The sequence below is a fragment of the Triturus cristatus genome, chromosome 10, assembly GCF_964204655.1.
Source record: "Triturus cristatus chromosome 10, aTriCri1.1, whole genome shotgun sequence".
NCBI lineage: Eukaryota > Metazoa > Chordata > Amphibia > Caudata > Salamandridae > Triturus > Triturus cristatus.
The window spans coordinates 527,784,462-527,807,181 of record NC_140593.1 but is presented as its reverse complement, the minus strand read 5'-3'; the positions used below and the strand labels follow the sequence as shown (position 1 = coordinate 527,807,181).

Here is a 22,720-nt window from a genome sequence, read left to right as displayed (position 1 = left end):
ACGTAGTGGTCTGCGATATGGTAGTAGTGTACACCAATCACTGTAAGTCAAGTGCAAACACAAGTCCTATCCTCACCGCTGACAACCAATGTTAGAAATTGGGGTCTCTAGTTGGCAAGGGCTTGCACCTTTGTCCCACTAGGGACCCCTCTTTCTAGTCAGGATAAGGGAGTTACACTCCTAAGTAACCCCTGCTCACTCCCTTGGTAGCTTATTTTAGAGGCAGTGTGTAAAGCATTTGCACATAACCAACAGTAATACAGTGTAAGCCCTACAAAAGGACACCACACCAGTTTAGAAAAATATCCAATATTTGTATATACTTAAGACAAGACCAAAACAATAAAAAAATCCACAATACAGTACCAAAAAATCTTCAGTTACCAAAATAACTTTGTAAAACAGTTCCTTGATGTCAATAGCTCCGTCCGGGGCTATCACGGCGTCGTGAGCAAACAAATCCAAACAGTTCTGGCTGACCGCGGCGTCGCGGGCCAGCTACGGCATCGGGAAGACCCGCAAACAGTACCTTTCAGAAATGTAGGGCGTCGATGACCTCTCGTTGAGCTTCCAAACACACACGGCGTCGGTAGGCGTCGGTATCGGAGGTCGGTGCAGGAGTCATCGGGCACTCGAAGTCACACGCGTTGCAGATCGAACTGCTCTTTGTTGAAGTCAGGAGTGCTGGTGTCAGTCGGCGTCGGGAGCTGCGGTGCAAAGTGCAGCGGTGTAGCATGCGGTGCCCTCTGGTCACGGTGCGAGCAGCGGCTCGTGGCGGCATCAGATGGTGTCATCGGTGAGACCAGGGTCTCGGTGTGGGATGAAGGCGGTGCTCGTCATGGTGCTGGCAGGTCACAGTGCAAGCAGCGGCATCGTCGTTGCTGAAGCGATGTTGTTGGCTGACTAACTGGAGTCGATGGCACCGGCGTTGGTAGGCCGAAGCTGTGGTGCGGGATGAGGGTGGTGCGTTGTGTAACTTTACGAGCGGTGCCCTCAAACCACGGTGCGAGCAGCGGCGTCGGTTCCGGCATGGAGCGGTGGCGTCAGGGATACCAAGGCGTCTTCGTGAAGTGGGGCGGTTTGGAGTGCGGTGCCCACAGGTCACGGTGTGAGCAGCGGCTCAGTGGCGGGTCAGCAGGCGTCGTCAGTGAGACCAGGGTTGTGGTGCGGTGTTGCGACAGTGCCCTCTGTGGTGCCTTCAGGACACTGAGTCGGCAGCGGCATCATAGACGGCGTCGAGCTTGAAGTCCTTGCTGTTCCTGAGACTTCTTGAACAGGGGGCAAGCTCTACCTCAAACCCTTGGAGAAACTCACGAAAGTAGATTGCAGAAAGTTCAGTCCAGTCCTTTCACTGCCCAAGGCAGAAGCAGCCACTGCAGGCCAACACAATAAAGCACACAGCAAAGTGGTAGTTCCTCCTCACAGCTTCTCCAGCTCTTCCTCTTGGCAGTATTCTTGATCCAAAAGAGTTCTGAAATCTTAGGGTCTGGGCCCCAATATTTATACTAGCAAATCCTTTGTCCTTTGCAGGCAGAGGGTCCTGTACCTAGTTCAAACCAGTTCTGGGTGCATTCTGCCAGTGTGCACCTTCTTCCTTTGTCAGTGTGGGCCAGGGTCCTCAGACGCACCACAGGAGGTGGAGCCAGCATTGTGAAAGGCAGGGACAGCCCTATTCAGACCCAGGTGCTACTCCTCCCACCCCTCTACATGCAGATAGGTCTATTCAGCCCTGTGCTGACTCACCCTGCCTCCTGGAGTCTCCCCAGAACCTGTCACTTTGCAAACCAGACAGACAATACACAAGCTAGCAGATGCAGGCTGGATGGTTAGGTAAGAAAATACTTACTTTCTAAAAGTTGTATTTTGTAACCCAGAATGTTAAAACCAACTTCACTAAAAGATGTATTTTATCATTCTGAGTTCAGTCATACTAAATTCGAACCATGTTGCTGGGTCACTTAGGATTATAAGATGTTATAATCTAACTGCCCACTCTGGCCTATGGGGACAGGTAGCCTTGCCATAGTGAATAACGAAATTGGCTGTAATTCACTATCAGAACATGCCACACACACCAGGGCATGTCCTACCTTTCACATACAATGCACCCTGCCCATGGGGGTACCTTAGGGATACCTTAGGAGTGACTAACATGTAGAAAAATGAAGGTTTAGGGACTGGTAAGTGGGTGCACTTACCAAGTCGACATGGCAGCCCCAAGCTGCACACAGGCTCTGCAATGGCAGGCCAGAGTTACACTTTAAGGGCTGTTTGCATGGGTGGTACAATCAAGTGCTGCAGCCCGCCAACAGCATTTGATTTATGGGCCCTGGCACTCGCAGTGTACTTTACTAGGGACTGACACATAAATCAAATAGGCCAATCATGTAAACACCAATCCATAACACATTTTATACACATTTTATACAGAGAGCATATGCACTTTAGCACTGATTGGCAGTGTTAAAGTGCCCAGAGTCCTAAAACCAACACAAACAGGTCAGGAAAAAATAGGAGGAAAAAGCAAAATGTTTAGGGACAACCCTGCAAAAAGGGCCATCTCCAACAGTAACCAATTGAGAGTATTTATAGAAAGCAAGAATGATGTTTGGTGTTTTATTTCCATTGGATATGACTTTGTGAGCTTGGTGTCCCACAAAAATCTGGAGCTGATGTTGGCTAACTCGCTTAAAATCTCAGCATTTGACATACCGGAGGCCAAAAGAAGACATCTGAGTGTCATACATGTACTATTAATGCTAATCTCCAGAGAGTTTATGTATTTATTGCTGTCCATTGGTTCTAATAAATATCGCAATTCCATAAAGAATATACCAAGAACCCGAGTTGCCTGGGATGTGGTATCCCTGGATGTTGTGGTGACACATGTCTATGGTTTGCCCTTAATGTATCTGTCCAGGCCAGGGATATTAGTCATAGGGCAAATACTCAGTAAATCTGCACTCTTGACAAGTCCTGCAAGAATGCCTCTTCTGTGGTTATGTGGGAGAGGTTTAGCGTTTTGTGTTATGGGAAGATAGCTTGTTTTGTTGATCATATTGCTATTTTCTGGGCTATAGAAATTGGAAAATTGGAAATCAGCTGTGATTGATTGAGGCAGTAAGGTGCAAATGGTAAGTTGTGGGGAAGCTAAAGGAAAAATTTTGAATATATGAATTAATGCGGTTCAGTTGGGGCTAAGAGAAAAGATTTCAAGCCAACGGAAACCTCAGTGCATATGCACTTACACTTTGTCTGGACAATTGTAATATTGAGTGTTAGAACTGTCAAAGTTAGGGTGGACTTCCCCTGAACGTTTTGCCTCTCACCCCTCCATTTTGCTGAAACCTATTTTTGTTGACCTTTGGGCAGCTAAACAATGCTTGTGCTCTCTCCTTATAATATGGTGGAATTGGCTTACACTCAATTGGCATATTTAATTTTCTTGTAAGTCCCAAGAAAAGTGGCACTACAGGTGCCCAGGATCTGTAAATTAAATGCTAATGGTGGGCCTGCAGCACTGATTGTGCCACCCGCCTAATTAGCACTGTAAAATGTGTCCCAGGCCTGCCATTGCAGCCTGAATGCAGTTTTAAACTGCCATGTCGACTTGGCATTTAATTCTTCTTACAAATAATCAGGTTGTGAGAGAATGGATCACTTGTCCTGTCAAATCAGGGTCTTTAGTATTGGAGAACTGTTTAGAAAACCCTCATATGAGTACACAGGTCGGGGGCGGTGTATCTTGATTCTCCGCCTTCGTGTACTGTCACAGCCTCTTCATTGGGTTTCTTTCGTATGTATGCTGTCCTCCACCTGGAGGTAGACCAACTGATTTTTCAGTAGTGTCCAGATATCAAAAAGAAAGAGGGATGTGCAAGTGGTTATAAGTGGTGAAATTAAAATTCCCTACTGCACTCAAATACAGCAAAAATTTTATTAAAGATGCGAGTGAAGTGGGAAGTTAAAATGAAAAAGTGATGTTGTAATAGACAGAGTTACTAGTAAGGGTGGGCGTAGTTCGCGAAGTAGCACTTCGCGAAGCTACGCAAAGTGAAGTTCGCACTACGCGAGCTACGCGTAGCACTTCGCGAACTGCGTAGTAACATGTTCGCACTGTGCAAGATGTTGTTTTCAATGATTGCACAGTGCGAACAAGCAACCGGCACTGTGCAATCATTGAAAATGGCATCTTGCACAGTGCGAGCTGTATTTTTCTGCTGCTCGAGTAGATTTTTACTCGAGCGGCAGCTTTCTCAACGCGAACTGGTAGTTTCTCATCGCGAGCGGTCGGGAATCTCGCCGGGAGGTTTATTTTCCATGCTCGCGATCGCGAACAAGGAAAAAGTCTCGCCGGGATGTAATTTTGCTTGCTCGCGGTCGCCAACTTGACGTTGAGGACCGCGAGCAAGCAAAAAATGACCGCAGCACTACGCAACACTACGCTACGCGTGTTCGCACTGTGCTACGTGCAGTTCGCGTAGTGCGAAGTAGCGCGAACTTCGCAAACTACGCGAGCGTAGCGTAGTGCTTCGCCCAGGCCTAGTTACTAGTCTATTGCATCAGTGGGTAAGGTCAACATGTTTCAGCCTTCTCGCTCATTCTTAAGGCTTTCGTCAGGACCAGAGTGTGGAGGGGGCTCGTTCTGCCGCCTTTTCTAAGTGATCAGGTAGTCACTTTTATGTTAGTTCATTCGTAGAGTTGTTGTCTCTTCTTAAATACCATTTTGTGGCTCCCTCAGGACATCAGGGATCAGGGAAGGAACCTGTTCCGGTTCTTCCTATCACGCAACTTGTGCTGTCTCTGATCGCGGTGTCCCGGTTAATTCTTCTTGCCAAACCTTAAACTCCCCTTTTATTACATATGTCATCTCCAAGGTATGCCGTAGTTAGCCCATAGGGCAGGGTGCTATGTAATTAAAAGGTTGTACTCTTATGTTATACATGTCCCAGTATTAAAAAAACTCCTAAATTAGTCTTTCACTACTGTGAGGCCCACCCTTTCATCAGATGACATTGGGAATTCCTTATTACAGTTAATAAGCTATAATTTCCTATTGGAAGCTGGTACCTATATCATGTTTGGTGTCTATAGAATTATAATGATAGACCCTCTTTAATGGTAAAGTCAGATTTTGCATTACAATTTTGAAAATGCTGCTTTTAGAAAGGTAGCATTTTCCTGTCCTTAACCCTTTTGTGCCTGGAGCCGGTATTGGGTCACATGACTGAATGTAGCTGACCGACAGTCACACAATGTGCTTCAGTGGGCCATCTACTGGCAGGATGGTGTACTGAGCACAGCACCACTTACACCTGAATAGCCTGTGCTCTGTCTTCACACTTCAGCCACCTTGTAGCCAGGGCTGAGGAGGGAAAAGATTCTGTGCGGTTCAAAGCCACTGTCCAGAAGCTTCTCCCACCTTCCGGAACCAGGGCCTCGGGGTATAAAAGTAGGACCTCAGACACCTACACTTCAGTATACTTGTGGATGCTGTGGTAGGAAGGACTGCTGTGCTGCTACAAGTATGGACTGCTGGACTGCTGCTCTAAAGGAACTGCTGCCCTCTTGTGCTGACCTGTTGCCTGCTTTCCTCTTGCCTGGGAAAGAAGAACTGGGCCTGCACCTTCATCTTGAACCCATGCCCCCAGAGTGACTCAAAGGGCTAGTCTGCTGGCTTGCTGATCTGAGCATCAGGGACACAATCAACAAAAAAGGCTCCCTAACCAGCTCCCATGATCTTTGCTGGGGTACAATGAGTTCAAGGCGCTGAAATGAAAGTCTTCCCTAAGATCACCTCAGACCACAACCCAGTGTTGCTTACAATCCGTGCAACCACTCGTAGAAGGGAAAGCTGTCATTTCATGTTCCCTCATCATATTATTTCTAATCCTGAATATAAAACTTATCTGTCTGGGCTAACTAGAGAGTTTATAAGGTCAAATACTACAGTGGCTTCTATGCAGGTTTGTGGAATGCTATGAAGGCATTTGCATGTAGAATTTCAATGCAGTTTATTCTTAATAAAAAAATAAGTTAATGCAGGAGGGAGTATTCAGCTGCATCAATGAATAAGAGAATTGGAGCTTCAGCATGCTCAAGTAATTTTAACTAGAGATCCTGGGGAGGAGCTCTCTATTTAGAGTTAGTAGCAAGTCAGTGTATTTTAGATCAGGAATTTAGGGAAAAGGTGGCCACCAGTTATCACACGTATAAAGCACTTCAGTATGAGTAGAGTGAGAATTTTAGCCGAATACTAGCTCATCATATCTCTGATAGAAGATCTAGGTGTGTTATCCATAGTATTCAAGACAATGATGGAGTTCTCCATAAGAGCCCTCAGGCTGTTGCAGATCAGTTTACTGTCTATAATCAGGATGTTTATAGCCAGCCTCAAAGAATCAATCAGTCTGATCTCTTGGAATATTCACTGGGCTGTAGTGTACCCTGTCTAGAAGATAGTCAGCTGCTGGTTCTACGAGGAGATATTTGTGAATCAGAAGTAGAAGCTGCTATTATGGCTCTGCAATCTGGAAAGGCAGCCAGGTAAGATGCTATCCCGCTTGAATTTTATAAAATATTCATTGAGATCTTACTGCCTGAATGTATTAATCTGATAGAGTATATTAATAGGGTGGAAAGGTCCTTGCCTCATGGAATCTTATTAACACTGCTGTTTTTTTTTTCAAGAAAGACAAGCCACTGGAGGACAGGGGCTCCCACCGGCCTATATCCCTGATTAATTCTGATGCAAACATTTTTGCAAACATATTAGCTATTCCACTGGCCCTATTAATACTGCAATTACTGTATTTTATGTTGCTGAAAGAACAGGTAAAAGGGTCGGGAGAATCGTATTGGATGCAGAGAAGTCTTTCAGCTAGGTCACATGTGAATTGATTATGGGCAACGATGGGGGTCTTTTGTATTGCCAGCAGATTTATCAAGTGAGTACAATCTCTCAATAAGAATCCTATGGCCAAGCTAGTTTATGGCAGTAACTGTTCCTTACCATTTAGGATCTTGAGGGGCACCTGACAGGTGCCTGGTTTCCCCACTGCTGTTTGCGTTGCGTTGTCTATTGAGCCTTATTTGAAGTCCCTCTTACTAAATCAAGGGATTCAGCCAGTGGTATCTAATGGATATGAGCTTAAAATTACAGCCTATGCCGACGACCTGGCCATTTTTACATCGGACTCACTCGCTGCTCTTGGCCTAGTTTCAGTTGAGACTAATAGGTTTGGAGGCTTTTCCAGCTATAAATTTTAATTGACTTATAGCCGGTGGATCCATCCTGGTGATAGCAGCTACAGATTCATATTTTGAGACTAAGGCAGGCCCTTGTGAGGTATATAGAAAGAATCATCTGGTAAATTGACCGTGCAACGAGAGACTATTGATCTCGCCTGCCACATACCTTGCAGCAGTTGAAAATAAATTTTGGAGGTATCAAGGAGGTCCCCCCTTTAAACTCCTGTCGTAGGGACCACCTTCTCAGCATTGTCTCTACTAATAAAGAATTATCCGACTTGGACAACATATACATTAGGAATATGTCCAGGCCTATGCAATGGATGTCCTCTTTGTCCCGATGAAAACCCGCATGCGGAGGTAGCAATTACCCTTATCACAAAAGACAGATCGAAACGTCAACATTCTCTTTCTTTGGCCTGCAATACTACCTCTTGACCCTGGCACAATGACCTGAGATCATCAAAGGAATAGGCAAGAGCATTGATATTGTATACAGGCCTAACACTGGTTCGTCAATCAAATCATCCAATCCAATCAGCTTTGTATAATAGGATATAGGGAATCTTTGTTTCATATTTTTTCTGATTGCTTTCTGTTCTTTTCACGATCACAATGCACATGAGCACTTCCTTTTCATTCTTTTTCTGACAACTGCCTAATATTGTAAATAATTGAGTAAATACTGTTTCTTCATGAAGACTATATCAAGATGAGATGTTTTCATACAAACATGGTTATCTTTGGTCTTTCTCTCTGTGACAATAATCCAAATATAAATTAACTCCTTATATGACCGTGTGAATTGTTTTTTTCAGTCCTGTGCACTTTTGGTGTGCTGTAAAGGTACGTCAGGACCAATTGTTGTTTATACTCTTAAGGAATTCTGGGCAGCCTTGGTAAAAATATCAATACCATATTTAGGATATGATTTTCAGATTTCTAACAGGGCGATCGTACTGTATTCCAAATTGAGCGCAATCCTTGCTTAGTTCATTAATGTCTATTATAATCATTTGTGCTCGGTTATGTGTTGCTAGGTCATGGATAATCCCTCTTCCTCCCAAGGTGATGGAGTGGTGGGCACTTATCTGCCAAATATATGAATTCGAATCAGCTATATCTAGGGCTAGAGGACCCAAAGCTGCTAATCATTTTCAAAGAATCTGGGTTGCCCAATTGGGATGAAACAGTCTTTATTTTCTTCTTCAATAACTACATATTGTCTTACCATCCTTTTTTGGGTTCTGGTCTTCTATTTCTGCTGGGTTTTTTACTCGTTCAGTATATGTTTGTTAGAAATTGGGGTCTCTAGTTGGCAGAGGTAGGTACCTTTGCCCAAGTAGGGACCCTTCTTCCTAGTCAGGGTAAGGGGGATACACTTCTAAAATAACCCCTGCTCACCCCCTTTGTAGCTTGGCATGAGCAGACAGGCTTATCTTAAAGGCAGTGTGTAAAGCATTTGTGAACACATACAGTAATACAGTGAAAACACTACAAATGGACACCACACCAGTTTAGAAAAATAGTACATCTTTATCTAAATCAACAAGGCCAAGAACAACAAAAATCCAACATACAATACTCTGAGAAATAGTTACTGTGCAAAATAACCTTCAAATTGCAGGAAAAACATGAAAATACAGTTCCCCGACATGGTAGCTCCGTTTGGGGCGACCGTGATACTGAATACAAAAGAGTCTAACAATTCTAGCCAACTGCGTCGATACGAGGTAGCAAAAACGTCGACAGACTCGGAGACAGTACTTTTTGTTGTTGCGACCAACACGATGGTACGAGCCGGTTCCGGGGCAACCACACGCTTGCAATGCGAGATGGAAGCATTGCAGCGGGTGGTGTCCTCACAGCTCGGTGCAGGCAGTGGCTCGTTGATGGAGTCTGTGAGACCAAGGCTTGCATTTCAGGGTGAGGCGATACTTGATGCGGTGCTGGCAGGTCACAATGCGATGATGGAGCCGGTTGATGTTCGAGTCGGTGACATCCTTGCAGCATGTAGCAAAGCGTTGCAGAGTGCGGTGCCCACAGGACGCGGTGCAAGCAGTGGCTAGTTGACGGAGTCGGTGAGACTAGGATTGTGTTGCTCTCAGCCGTGCTTTCAGGACACGGAATCCTGTGACGGACTCGATGACCGAGTCGGTTACCTTTTTCTTCTGTGGAGACAATCAGAGACGGTGCCCACAGTCAAAGGGAGGTCCTTGCTGTTCCTGAGACCTCTAGAACAGGGGGCAAGCTCAGTTCAAGCCCTTGGAGATCTTTTCTTCAAGCAGGGGATGAAGCTAGCAGCAAAGTCCTTTTCTCCTTTCCTTGGCAGCAAGTAGCCACTGCAGGCCCACCCCAGACAACAAACAGCACAGGGGCAGTATTCCTCCTCGGCTTCTCCGGCTCTTCTCTTTGGCAAAGGTTCCTCTTGATTACCAGAAATGATCTAAAAGTCAGCGGTCTGGGCCCCAATATTTATATCCCTAAATCTTTTCTACTCTGGTGGCAGAGAAGCCCTGTGCTCAGTCAAAACCAGTTTTGTCCTCTCTGGTACAGCTTTCTGGCAGGAGTTGGAGACAGCATTGTTTTTGGCAGACAATGCCCGTTCAGGTGAAAGGAAATCTCCTCTCCTTACTCTAAATGCAGCCCAGGTCTATTCAGCCTAGCTCTGTCTCATCAGGCTCTCTGAAGCCACTGCACCTCTCCATCCCCTGTCATCCAACAGCCAGACATGCAATACAATACCAGGCAGAGGCATACTGGATGGCTAAGCAGGAAAATACCTACTTTCTAAAAATTGTATTTTCAAACACCGAATGTAAAAATCACCCTCACTAAAAGATGCATTTTAACATTCTGAGTTCGGGCATACTAAACGTTATTTTCCTACCTTGTTCCCAGGGGTAGTTATGTTTATAAGATGTTATAAGCAACATTCCCCATTCTGTCCTATGGGAACAGGTAACCTTTTAATAGTGAAAAACTAAATGTGCAGTGTTTCACTATCAGGACATGCCACCCACATCAGGGCATGTCTTACCTTTCACATACAATGCACCCTGCCCACAGGGGTACCCTGGGCCTATCTTAGGGGTGACTAACATGTAAGAAAAGGGAAGATTAGGGACTGGCAAGTGGGTGCTCTTGCCAAGTCGACATGGCAGGTGAGGTGCAATGGCAGGCCAGAGTTACATTTTACAGGCTGCTTCTGTGGGTGGCACAATCAGTGCTGCAAGCCCACTAGCAACGTTTGATTTACAGGCCCCGGGCACACACGGTCCACTGTACTAGGGACTGACTAGTAAATCAAATAGCCAATCATGGAAACACCAATCCATAACAACAATTTACTAAGGGAGCACTTGCACTTTGGCACTGAACAGCAGTGGCAAAGTGCCCAAAGCATCTATACCAGCAAAACGGAGTCCAACACATAGCAAAAACACAGGAGGCAAAAGCAAAAAAATGCAGGGTAGACCCACGCCAATGTTGCCAGGTCTGACATTGTTATGTTAATGCTGTTTATGTTTTTTTTAAATGATTTTTTTAATGTTGCTTCTGCATGGTGCTTTTTGGCACAAAGTATTTAGTTATTTTTGTGATCATCTCTTACTCTAAATAAATATATATATTTTTTTAATATTGCCTTAAATATAAAGAAATGTTGTTTGCGATAATCCCGAGTTTTGTACCGTGTTGATTGGCGCTGCATTTTGCTCTTGAGTCTAACGAGCTATGCGTGATCCTTGAGGGTGGGATCCAATGATCGTTCTGTCTGGGGCCTGCGACCCTAAGTGTACGGAACCACGAAAGTTCACTTCTTTGAAGCTGCTCATCGCTCTGCCAGCCGTGAGGGGAACGGCGTTTTGCCTTTGAACTTGTGCCCTGGTGTCTACAGCGCTCGTGGTGCCGTGAGGGGAACGGCGGACCGAACCTCGCCAAACTACATCTCCCATCATACCCTCACCCGGGCGCCCGCCAAAGCCGTCATCAGGCAGCGCCGGGGAGGGTCAAAACTCCGGGACGAGACCCGCAGCGCGGGACGCTCCACAGCACTTCTTTGAAGCTGCTCATCGCTCTGCCAGCCGTGAGGGGAACGGCGTTTTGCCTTTGAACTTTTTCCCTGGTGTCTACAGCGCTCGTGGTGCCGTGAGGGGAACGGCGGACCGAACCTCGCCAAACTACATCTCCCATCATACCCTCACCCGGGCGCCCGCCAAAGCCGTCATCAGGCAGCGCCGGGGAGGGTCAAAACTCCGGGACGAGACCCGCAGCGCAGGACGCGCGCGGGCAGCGCCCGGGCAAAGCCCGGGCCAAGGGCGGGCCCGTCCTTGCCCGTCATAGGCCGAAGGAGGCCGGGCTGGGCCACAACTCTTGGTCGCGGACACCGGGTTAGTTTGGACTTCTATTCTCCGCTGGTTATTTGACTTTTGTTATTATATGTAGCATTCAGCCATAAGCTGTGCATAGAGTGTTCTATGTTTTAACAAATATTGTTTAGAAATTAGCTATTTCTTTGTATAGGGGTTCTTTCCTGCACTACACCAGCTTGTTAGGCTCCACCTGAATTATGGGGAAACACTCTAAACCTTCAACGAGTCGCCCTATGACTAGACAATTAGCGAATTCAAATCCGCCGCTTCCAAGTCTCACAGCTATAGATAAAATGCTGCAGAAAACAATTGGGGTGGTTGCTACAGCCATTGAAAACACGGAAAGACGGCTGTCCATTACCCCTGCATTTACTATGGCACCCCCTTTTGACGGTTTGGCTGATTCGTCTTTAAATCAGGTGGACATGGAAGCTATGTCATCTATGTTGCCCTCCTTTACCCACCTACCTTGTGCACAGGCGATATTAGATGAGTCTGAGCAAACGGAAGTCGGTCCATTATCATCCTCCTTGGTTTCCATTGTGGCGCCCAAGAAGCAGGAAAAGCCAAGGGAAAAAAAACAGAAAACCAAAAAAAGGAGCATACATCCTGCCCCTTCTGTAGCTAGGCCTGCCCTTCCAGTTCTGGCCCAACACCCTCCCATTTCTAACCCACCGGTCTGGGCTTCTGATCTATTAATAGACCTACAGTCGCATATAGACCACTCCCTAAACCTTCTTTTAAAAACCCTGTCATCTAAGATCGACAGGTTGGTATCCTTAATCAATAGCAAAGGTATTGGGAAGAAGCAGCCAAATCACCATCTACTGCATAACTCTGGTAGCGTGGAGGGTGTTGGTACTCAAGCCACGATTAACAATCCCACTCCACAGGGTCATTTTATTTCCCCCTCGCACCCTACTCTTTCTGTTTTAGTTCAGCCACCCTCGGCGCTGCCAGCTCCCCCTCCTTTTTCTGGTGGTCCCCCCATGCCCTCGATCATCTCCCGAGTTTCTATTGCTCCACCAGCATGTGATCAGCCCCACAGTAACAAGGATCTTATTCCACGGACTCCTGGTGGGGGTAGGCTTCTCTCTAATGTGGGTGGGAATTCAGTTTCACGGAGCCTGGCTGATTCCTCTCCCCTTGTACAGCTCCCCCCCGAGGTAGCACCCTATGTGATCGTGCTTACAGGAGTTCCTCCACTAACAAATGCTAAGGGGGAAACATACTATGAACTAAAAAATAAAGTCATCGACTGGTTGTCTAAAAATAGACCATTGAATGGAGTAGGTAGAGGGGAGATCCTTTTTGTTCGCAGGGTTAGCTGGCTAGGGACTCGACCAAAGGACATCGGTGGGGATTGTGTCCTAATTAATTTTAGGGACCCTAGAGTAGTCGGCCATATATTGGATCTGGGCGGGAAGTTCAAACTAGGTTCCATTGACACTTGCCATTTGGGGTATTTCTACCCTCATTGCAATGTTCTGAACCCTGTGGAACTACCCTACTTCCACCAAGCCTCTCATAATTCCTACTTCAATATCCCGGTTGCCAACCGTTTTGATGTGCTTAGTTCCGTGGATTGACCACCATCTCTGAGGCATAACAAGGGAAGGCACATGCATACGAGGGGGAGTTTGGGCAGGGATGGCCATGGTGTGGAGATGGATTTCTCCTTGGCTGTACTTGGTACCGGGATAGGACTCACTTCCACCTCTTTTTTGCTTCTGAACAATAGCTCTACGGAAGGGCGCTCCGAGTTGGGCCCCCCTGAGCAAGCTGCTTCTCACTGTTCTACCATCTCTGTCCCCTTGGTGGCCAGTTCCCTCCGTACACCTACATGTAGACCTTTAGTAGGGTCCTGGAATGTGGCTGGATTGGAGTCCAAACTCTCTGACCCAGAGTGGGGAGAGTTAATGGACAATTATGATATTTGCCTATTCCAAGAAACATGGCTACGGCACATTCCAGTGAGGGCGGGCTACGCATCTTTTTCTGTTCCTGCGGTCCAAGGTGCCAGGGGCAGACCTTCGGGGGGGTTAGTTGTTTGGGTTGCAACCCACTTAGGTTGCTCTGTAAAGCCCGTAGATTCAAAGTCCCCTGATATCTTGTGTCTGTCACTTACCTTTCCTGCCGGATACTCGCTGGTAGTACTAAATGTCTACCTGCGTCCCTATCCGGTACAGCTGGGTCTGTCGATTCTGGGTGCTCTAGATGATATATTACATTCACTTCCCCCTGCGTCTCATAAATTAATAGGTGCGGATTTTAACTGTCACTTTGAACCCCTCCTTGGGATTCCCTCTCCTACCTGTGATGAGGATGAAAACTATAAAATTCCAGACCCTACCATCTATCCTGCCAAACGTCTTCTCCCACTAGCCCTCGAGATCAACAAGCTTGCCATCGCGCATTCCTTGAGGGCTTGCAATGGTAGACTTTTTCCCGATGTACCGGGTTCATACACCTTTAATAGACCCGGGAATTGTTCAACTATCGACTACATCCTGGTGAATGTGGAATTTTGGGGCTATTTAGCAGCTTTTTCTGTTATACCTAGGGTCGATAGTGACCACAACTTATTTTCATTGGAACTGGTAAATATTATTGGTGGCAGCGTAGTCCCACAGGGCCTAACACCATCAAATAGTGAGAACTTGGTGCTAGCTGCAGGAGGTAGACGGATTAGGTGGGCAAGGGTCGCGACCGATGAGACAAAGCTTGCAGCATTATATAGCAGTGTCACTCGCTCCCTGGAGGTGGTTTCCCACCTTTTGAGCCCCAATGGGGATATCCTGCAGAATCATCTCCTATATTTCCAGAATATTCATAAGGAACTCCTCGGTGGCCAGGTTGGCTTTTTCTACAGTTCTAGTGTGCCAAGGCCAAGGGTTTCAAGGCCTGAGCATTGGTACAATAGTTCTTGTAGGCTGGCCAAGACTGCCCTGATTAAAGAGGTAAAAAAGGGTACACAGTCTAGTATCCAAGCTGCGAGGGCCTTTTACAAAAATCTGATTAAGGAGGCAAAATCTGAGTTGGAGGATCTAAGGTGGCAAAATATGAAGCAAGCATTAGCAGATCGTGATTCGAGGGCTTTTTGGAACATTGTTCGAACCGGCACGGCAGCAAGCAGCCCTGCTATTATTCCCAATCTCAGTGAGGAGGTTTGGCTTGCGCATTTTAAACCCCTTTATTCTCTCAGTAACCCTAGTGGTGGATTTGACCCGGTAATCCAGCCTAATGCCACTGTAACGAATCAAATGGACCAGGAAGATTCAGTGAGTCGATCCTTTTCCCTTCCAGAAATAGAGTTGGCCCTTAGCACCCTATCAGTAGGGAAAGCTCCGGGGCTCGATAGGATCCCTGGTGATCTGTATAGAAGCGAATTAAAAATTTGGGCCCCCTACATTCGGGTATACTTTAATGCCATTCTGCAGGGCCTTGAGATCCCGGATACCTGGTTGGGAGCAGAAATTATACCCTTTCATAAAAAATCTTCCCCTTTGGATCCAGCTAATTATCGCCCCATAAGTTTGATCGATGTCTTACAGAAGCTGTTTGCCCGAGTCCTTTTAACAAGACTGCAGACCTGGATGGAGGACCATCAAATCCTAACCTCCCTCCAAGCGGGGTTTCGAGCAAAGGTTTCTACCATTGATCAATTGTTTAGGCTACAGTTAATTTATTGGAAGACAGTCTGTATGGGTGCAGGCAATCTTTACTTGATTTTTGTGGACCTTCGGTCCGCATTTGATATGGTCCAAAGAGAAAAACTATGGGCTTTATTATTAGAGATGGGTGCTCCCCCCTACCTTTGCCATCTATTCAAACGTCTGCATGAAGGCACTTACGCAAGGGTGAGATTTGGGAGATGCAGGGAAATTTCAGGGCCATTTCCGGTTGAAAAGGGTGTGAGGCAGGGTTGTCATACAGAAAAAGGGAACCCCCTAGTAAGTTAATTTGAGGTCAGGGAACAGGGGGAAACAAGAAAATATCAACTATACTAAGCAGTATCCCTCTAGACCTATCTTGCTTTACTTAATGTGGGTACAAATGGAAATAGATATCACAACTATGTGTACATTTATATAACTTATTTTTATTTATAGTTATTTTTACATTGTTTCTTCATGGTTAATTACTTCTTCACATTATTTTCTTATATAGTACAATTCATTGCTTTTTTGGTAAATGGTTTTGTCTTTTTATAAAATACAGAGTGTAAACAAACGTTTTTTTGATAATCAAACCATGTGTGTTTCATCAATAATTCACAACAAAAAGGATAACAGTAACCCCACACCAATCACACCTCTAAAATATCTACATACATATCACATTCATACAACACCTTACAAACAGCACCCCAAAAGAGAAAGACAGCAATTTTGAAGCTCGTCCAAGACAGGGCAAGCCGCTGAATCCTCTGATAGATTACTAAGCGTTGGGGTGTCTCAAACTCTCTGGTCGACGCACGTTTCGGTGGCCTAACACTCTTCAGATGCCACCTTCTTCAGGACCTGTTGCTACGTGTGTTAATCACGGGCAAGGGTGGGGGCCTGAATTATCTGAAAATCAATAAGATAATATTACTGAACATGATTTTGTGTAATATCAAATACCATGTGTCAATCCCACAGGAGAGTGTACTATTTATCTCCAATACGTAATTAATTTGGATGACCCTTAACACTGTCAGGTTAGCAAAAACGCTACTGAATTCATTGCCCTTTGAATAGTATTACTGGTTTACGTAAGTGAGGAAAGAAGAGAAAGTTTAGAAGAACAGAATTAGTAGAAGATAAGTAAAGTATATAGTCTTGGCTTCTACTTCCACATCTACCCATCTATCATTCTGGGGGACTTCTTCACATACTACGTTTAATAGATATGAAGAAGAAATGCGCGAATATACCTGATATCAGGCGAGCTCACTGGTAGTAGTATGGGGACGTATGATTGTCTGGATTTCAAGGAAGATTGACTTGACTCTGGCTATTACTGTAAGAGATAATGATAATTCGGTCGTCTATTTCTAATGGATGTATCATTGTTTGACCGCATATTTGCCCAATAAATCATCATCCAACATACCTCATATATGTCTGAGTCACTCTGAAAACTGTTAAATGAGGCCGTACATTCACCACGTTATCAATTTACGGTATCTTTTTATTTGAAGAGACTGGTTGCGTTCAAGATACCCATGATCCTCAGGGAACCTGTCTTTGGTCATAAAAACTGAAGGTTATTATCTATGCGGTTACTCATAGTAGGGGAATGGATGGATTGTACCTATTTATAGACAAATCACTCTGTTTGTAAGACTAAACCTACTTGTTCAAAACTGTTCTCAGTCTTGTCTCTGCCGGTTAGTCTTAGTTATTATTCACTTGACGAATGGGTCTATCTTTGTCAAAATTCAGCGTCTGAGTCTCAATGCCTTTGCAAACGCTGATGTGGAAAATGAAATAGAGAGAAGAAGATAATTAGCTATTTTTATTGTTATTTTCCCTGGAGCCAATATATGTGCAAAGGTTTCTTGGCTTTAGTTCTGCTGTCATTTCAAATTTCGTTGATTGGGGCCCCCAACAGTTTAGGGTATATATTATGCTAGTGATATTCTCCCTATCTAACAAAACAATGCTCGTAGGCTGGGGTTAGTTCACTCCCCCCTCCCGTGAGATAACCACCTCCCAGACCACGAAACCTAGTTTCCCTTTAACCCACTACGTCTTATTACGATTCGCAAAACTGTGAGGCAGGGTTGTGTCCTGGCCCCCACACTCTTCTCCCTTTTTATTAATGGGTTGATTGAGCATCTCTTGTGCGCCGCCAATCTGGATTCCCCAATCCTAGCGGGGCGTAAGATACCGGCCCTAATGTTCGCGGATGATACGCTCCTGTTGTCTAAATCTTACATGGGCATCCAGCGTACATTAGAGGCTTTCTGCTCCTTCTGTAAAAAAAGGGATCTGGAACTGAACCTATCTAAAACAAAATGTATGGTTTTCAGCTCTAATTCAACCAACTGTCCCCACCCCAAGATGGGAGATGTTGAGCTGGATAGGGTTTCTACTTTTGATTATTTGGGGGTAACCCTTAATGACAAAATGAAATGGGGGTCTCACATGGCGAAGGCAAATTTGAAGCTAACGCAATCAGTGGGGGATATCCTGAAGGTTTTTAATAACACTTCTTCTAAACCTCTGGGCCCCCCCATGGAAATCTACAAATCCCAAGCAAGAGGGGGGGCGCTTTACGGCGCTGAACTCTGGGGATATTATACTCCTGCTTCCTTATCGTCAATTGAGAATTCTTTTATTAGGCGACTGCTGAAACTACCCGTGAGTACCCCCTTAATTCCCTTGAGATGGGATCTAGGTTTAGTTCCTATCGAAGAGATTGCCCTGAATCGCCCTCTCCTGTTCTGGAGACGACTCTGGTCAACGCCCGAGCTTGCAAGTTATAGGCATGATCTCGGCGATATACTGTCAAGGGGGAAATTGGGAAAAATTCCTTGGTTAACATATGTAAAGAACCTTTGTTATCTCATAGGGATGGGGGACCTATGGTCCGCACCGGAAGAGACAAGCCGCTCACTAACTAAGAAATCACTGCGGGAGGCTTTACAATTGTACCGGAAGGAAATTTTACTGCATTCCTCTCTGGGAAGGCTTACTGACACCTTTCTGGATATTAAGATTAGTCCCCAGTTTGAAGTTTTCTTGGATGTTATCCAACCCCCTATGGCAAAGAAACTTTACATTCAGTTTAGACACGGCTCGTTACCACTGAGGGCCTTTACACATAGATGGTCTAATGCATCTGACCCCTTAAGCACGTGCCCTGAATGTATTGATATCTGTGAAACAGAGCTGCATGTTGTTCTTTTCTGTCCTTTATATTCCAAGGCAAGGAAGAAGTGGATCATCCAGCTCTGCAAGTCTAGGGGTCTCAGGGACTATCAGGAGGTGTTTAGATTCCTGAAGTACGATACTACCCAATTGATAGTGTTTGCGATGGCTAAATATCTTCTTTCTATGTGGTTCACCAGGTCCAAAAAAATGCTATCTGCCACATAACTCTCTTGCTTCTAGTATTGTTATTACTGTTATTATAGAAGCTTGTGGTGTAGTGAGAACACTTTGGGCCTTGGATATAGTTCCAACAATATGTTTTTACGTGGAAAAATTTTGTTTTTAATTGTCCGTGTAATTTTTTATTACAAAAACTTTAATGTTTGATGGATTATACTCTATGCAATGTCTATTTAATCATGTTTTATTGTACATAATTATTTATGTCTTTTTATGGTATTTTACCGAAATAAAAGCTTTGACTGACTGACTGTATTTACTCACAAAATAAGACAAGCATTGGCAAAGTCAATAGATCTTGCCTTGTCAAGCTGGTGCAGGGATTCACATTTTTATTTATAACTGCAAGCACAACCCACAAAAATAAGAAAAAAAAGAAAACCTGCCCGAGAATGGAGTTGCCTAGCAGAAGTGCTTAATATTCATTTTTGAAGTTTGGCACTGATTTCTCATCAATAGACTTTGATCTAGAGCAAGTGGTGGTGGATTTAAGAGGCATGAGGTGGAAACAAGAATATTCAGCTTTGGTACGCGGCACCCTGACTTTTGATAATGCTGGCTGTGGGCTTCTGAGCAAAACTTTGGGCCTTATACTTTTACAAATTAAACACTGCCTAGCAGAAAGGTGTACTTTAATCAGGTTTATAAACTTTTTTTAGTTTTAGTGCAGACATAGGAAAATATTCATTTTGTCTCACTAAAAATTGGTTACTTTGACGTGAAGACATACTATAAACACTCAAGGATGGAATGCATAAAGGCATTGGCAAAGTAAAGTTTGGGCAAACTAGCCCTAGCAGCGGACTGCACTTTTATTAAATGGATGCATACATGCATGTAAAATTATGTCACTCACAGTGCAAGAGAGCCAATGGTGCAAGTGGGCTGGCCTACTGCTCCCTGCTGTATGCTCTTGTGAAAAGAATCAAAATGTGAATTTCAGTAGAAAAGACCAATGGGCGGAAAGGACTGACCCAAACCTCCTCTATATATGTATTTATGCACTCTTTTTTGTATTTATTGTATTGTATTGTATTGTAATTGCATTTATATAGCGCTTACTACCCCTGACGAGGCGTCGAAGCGCTTTTTCGGCGAGTAGCATGCTACTCCGGTCCACATAGAAGATTAGTGTTGAATTAGTATAGTGAAACATGCAAGTACATTTTTAATTGGTGGATAGGTTAGTCAGTTATCTGGATTCGGAAGGATAGCAGAAGGATAGAAAAGGGGGAGAAAAAAAAGGTTTGTATGTATATAGCGCTAGTTACCCCTGATGGGGTGTTGAAGCACGCTACTCCGGAAACCCATAAAGGATTAGTGCTGAATTAGTATGGTGAAATATGAAAATAATTTGAGGGTGGATATTAGTCAGTTATTTGGAGTGAGAAGGGTAGCGGAGGGATAAAAGGGAAGAAAGGTTTGCATTCATGTTGCACCTGTTATCCCTGATGGGTGTTGAAGTGCTTTTCTCGCGAGTAGGACGCTACTCCAGAACCCATAAAGGATTAGTGTTAAATAATAGTATAGCGAAGTATGAAGTAATTTGAGTGGTGGATATGTTATTCAGTTATTTGGATCGAGAAGGGTAGGTTGCAGGATAGAAGAGGGAGAGAGGTTTGTATTTATATAGCGCTTGCTAACCATTGATGGGGTTTTGAAGCGCTTTATTGGCGAGTAGCACGCTACTCTGGAACCCATAAGGATTACTGTTGAAGTAGTATGGCAAAGCATGAAAGTAATTTGAGTGGTGGATATGTTAGTCAGTTATTTGGATTGAGAAGGGTTGGGAAGGGGTAGAAAAGGGAACAAGCATTGGCATAGCCAATAGGTCTCGCTTTTGGGACCTTATACGTATTTAGTTATGCAGCACAATATCCTTGGTGCAACAGCATCAACTGTTGCATAGCTAAACACTTATAAGGTTCCAGAGGCGAGACATATTGGCTATGCCAATGCTTGTTTTAAATGAATCCCTGACCCACCCACCACCTAACAATGCTGGCTTCTCGTGGGACGGAGGGCAGTGCGATTGCTTTAAGATAAAGCAACTAATGTAACTCGGCGGCTGGTCGTAAAGTGGAGAGAGAATGTTTTTAAAAGAAAAGCACGGTGTCTATTATTGGCGCCGGGCTTAAGTCTGGAAAATTGGGCATGTTGGTAAGTGGGAGGGTTGCAACGGCAGAAAATAAAACATAACAAAAGCGCGTGGTAGGGCGGGTTTAGTAAGCGGGAGGGTTGTAATAGCTGCAAATAAAACAAGCATTGGCCGCGCGTCCGGTTCTTTGAATTAATTATCAGAGAACGAATGATCGCAGAGGTGAATCTATTCTCTCATTCGGGATATGTATGTAGAATACAGACGGAACAATGTATGACCTACAGTACAGCGACCAGAGACGTGTCAAAGAAGAAGTCCGAGAAGGACCAGCAAGTCAACAATAGAAATGCAGCCCTGTTAAGGAAAGCTGTCTGCATGGTTGGAACTTTAGGGCCCTTGAAAGGTGTGGGGGAAACGGAGACGTCGGTCAGGTGTGAAAGTAGAAACAAGACGGCAAAAGTGAAAGCAGGGGTGCGCGTGCGATGGCAAACACGCGAGGGGTGCGCGTGAAAGCTCCAGATGGCGCCTCGGGTGCTGTAAGCTGCCGGCTGCACGCGTGGACGCTCGCGTGAGTGCCAGCGCTAGGCCGTGCGGCAGCACTTTCACACCCAAAATAAAGCTCTCATCCTTTATTTTTTACTTTAATCTGGTATATGAAAATTAATTTAAATAATTGTTTATTAATGTTCTTCACCCCATAAAACGATTTAATCACATTTAAAATGATGAAGTTTTATTATTAAACGAGACACCATTATCAATTAGAGAACATACCTTTAGCAATGTAGATGTTAGGGATGTAGTGACCCACAATGTTAGGGCCAATGATAACCCACTCATCTTTAGATAGCAATTAAAAACCCTCTTGTTTATATAACGATGCCAAATTATGCTGCAGGGTTACCTAAATTATGCTGTAAGAAAAGCCAAATTATGTGCCACAATGCAGCTTATTTTGTGATCGTAATATTTAATTATTTTGACATTTTTACACTTGTTAACTTTCTCTGGACATAGGTTGTACCACATTGTTACCTGTTTAACACCTGAATATAGGAATAAACAACAGAAATTGGACCAGTCAACCTTTTGAAGGGCTTTACACTGCATGGCGCAATGAGTTGCTGCGTTTTTAGCAACCTTTGAACCATTTGAGCTGGAAACAAAATTTGTTTTTGTCAAAATCTGCAGATTATGCAGAAGATGATGGATTATGTGGCAAATGTTGTAAATCTTTAATTATGAGAAAAAACACCCCGGCCACATATTTGCATAATTCCAGTGACCCTGCCTACCTTTTAGCTTCTGTTAATGATCTAACAGGATCTAAGATTTGGGTTGTCTATTTCTCTGATTATGTCCTCTACGGTCATTATGCTATGCCAATACATACCCAGAGTCTCGAATAGAGTTTGGAGTCAACTAAAAATCCAATTTTTTTTATTTTGTTTTAAATCGTCCATTTTTCTCGAGGAAAGACTAAACATGGAGTACCTACTGAATTTCCTCAACACTCATGTCCTCATATATGGGTCTGTGGATTCAGAAATGGGAGGATTTTCATTTCCCTCCAAACACCGAATGAGGCCCTGCACCCTTTGCACTCATGGGCACAAAGAGAATGCTGGTGCCTCTAGCAATTTGTTAGAGGCAACTTCTAGGTACACAGCGGACTTGTACCACCAGTAATTATAAAATCAGAAACTAGATATCAGCACTACCAATAGTAAGTCGAAGATGCCACTGTGCCCTTTTTTTCGAAATTCCTTTGTTTGTAGATTGTTTGCAGATAGATTTTTTTCTCAGTTACACATGTTATGTTATGTTATGTTATCGTGATTTGTATAGCGCGCGATTACCAAATAGGTGTCCTGGCACTGTCCATTACTCCA

At 44.5% G+C, this 22,720-nt stretch overlaps 2 protein-coding genes across 5 annotated transcripts in view; one reads left to right on the top strand and one right to left on the bottom strand.

The window, feature by feature from the left end:
* The window catches only part of DPP6 (dipeptidyl peptidase like 6), a 2,129,336-nt gene that overhangs the window by 1,970,135 nt on the left and 136,481 nt on the right, over window positions 1-22,720 (top strand). The gene's annotated exons all lie outside the window — the stretch shown is intronic.
* LOC146789683 (uncharacterized) overlaps window positions 15,903-22,720 on the bottom strand; it is a 678,567-nt gene continuing 671,749 nt past the window's right edge. Inside the window, exon 5 of the mRNA XM_085631999.1 lies at window positions 15,903-16,195. Within this exon, the coding sequence (XP_085488125.1) occupies window positions 16,163-16,195 (33 nt within the window). The 3' untranslated portion in view covers window positions 15,903-16,162. The remainder of the gene's footprint in view (window positions 16,196-22,720) is intronic.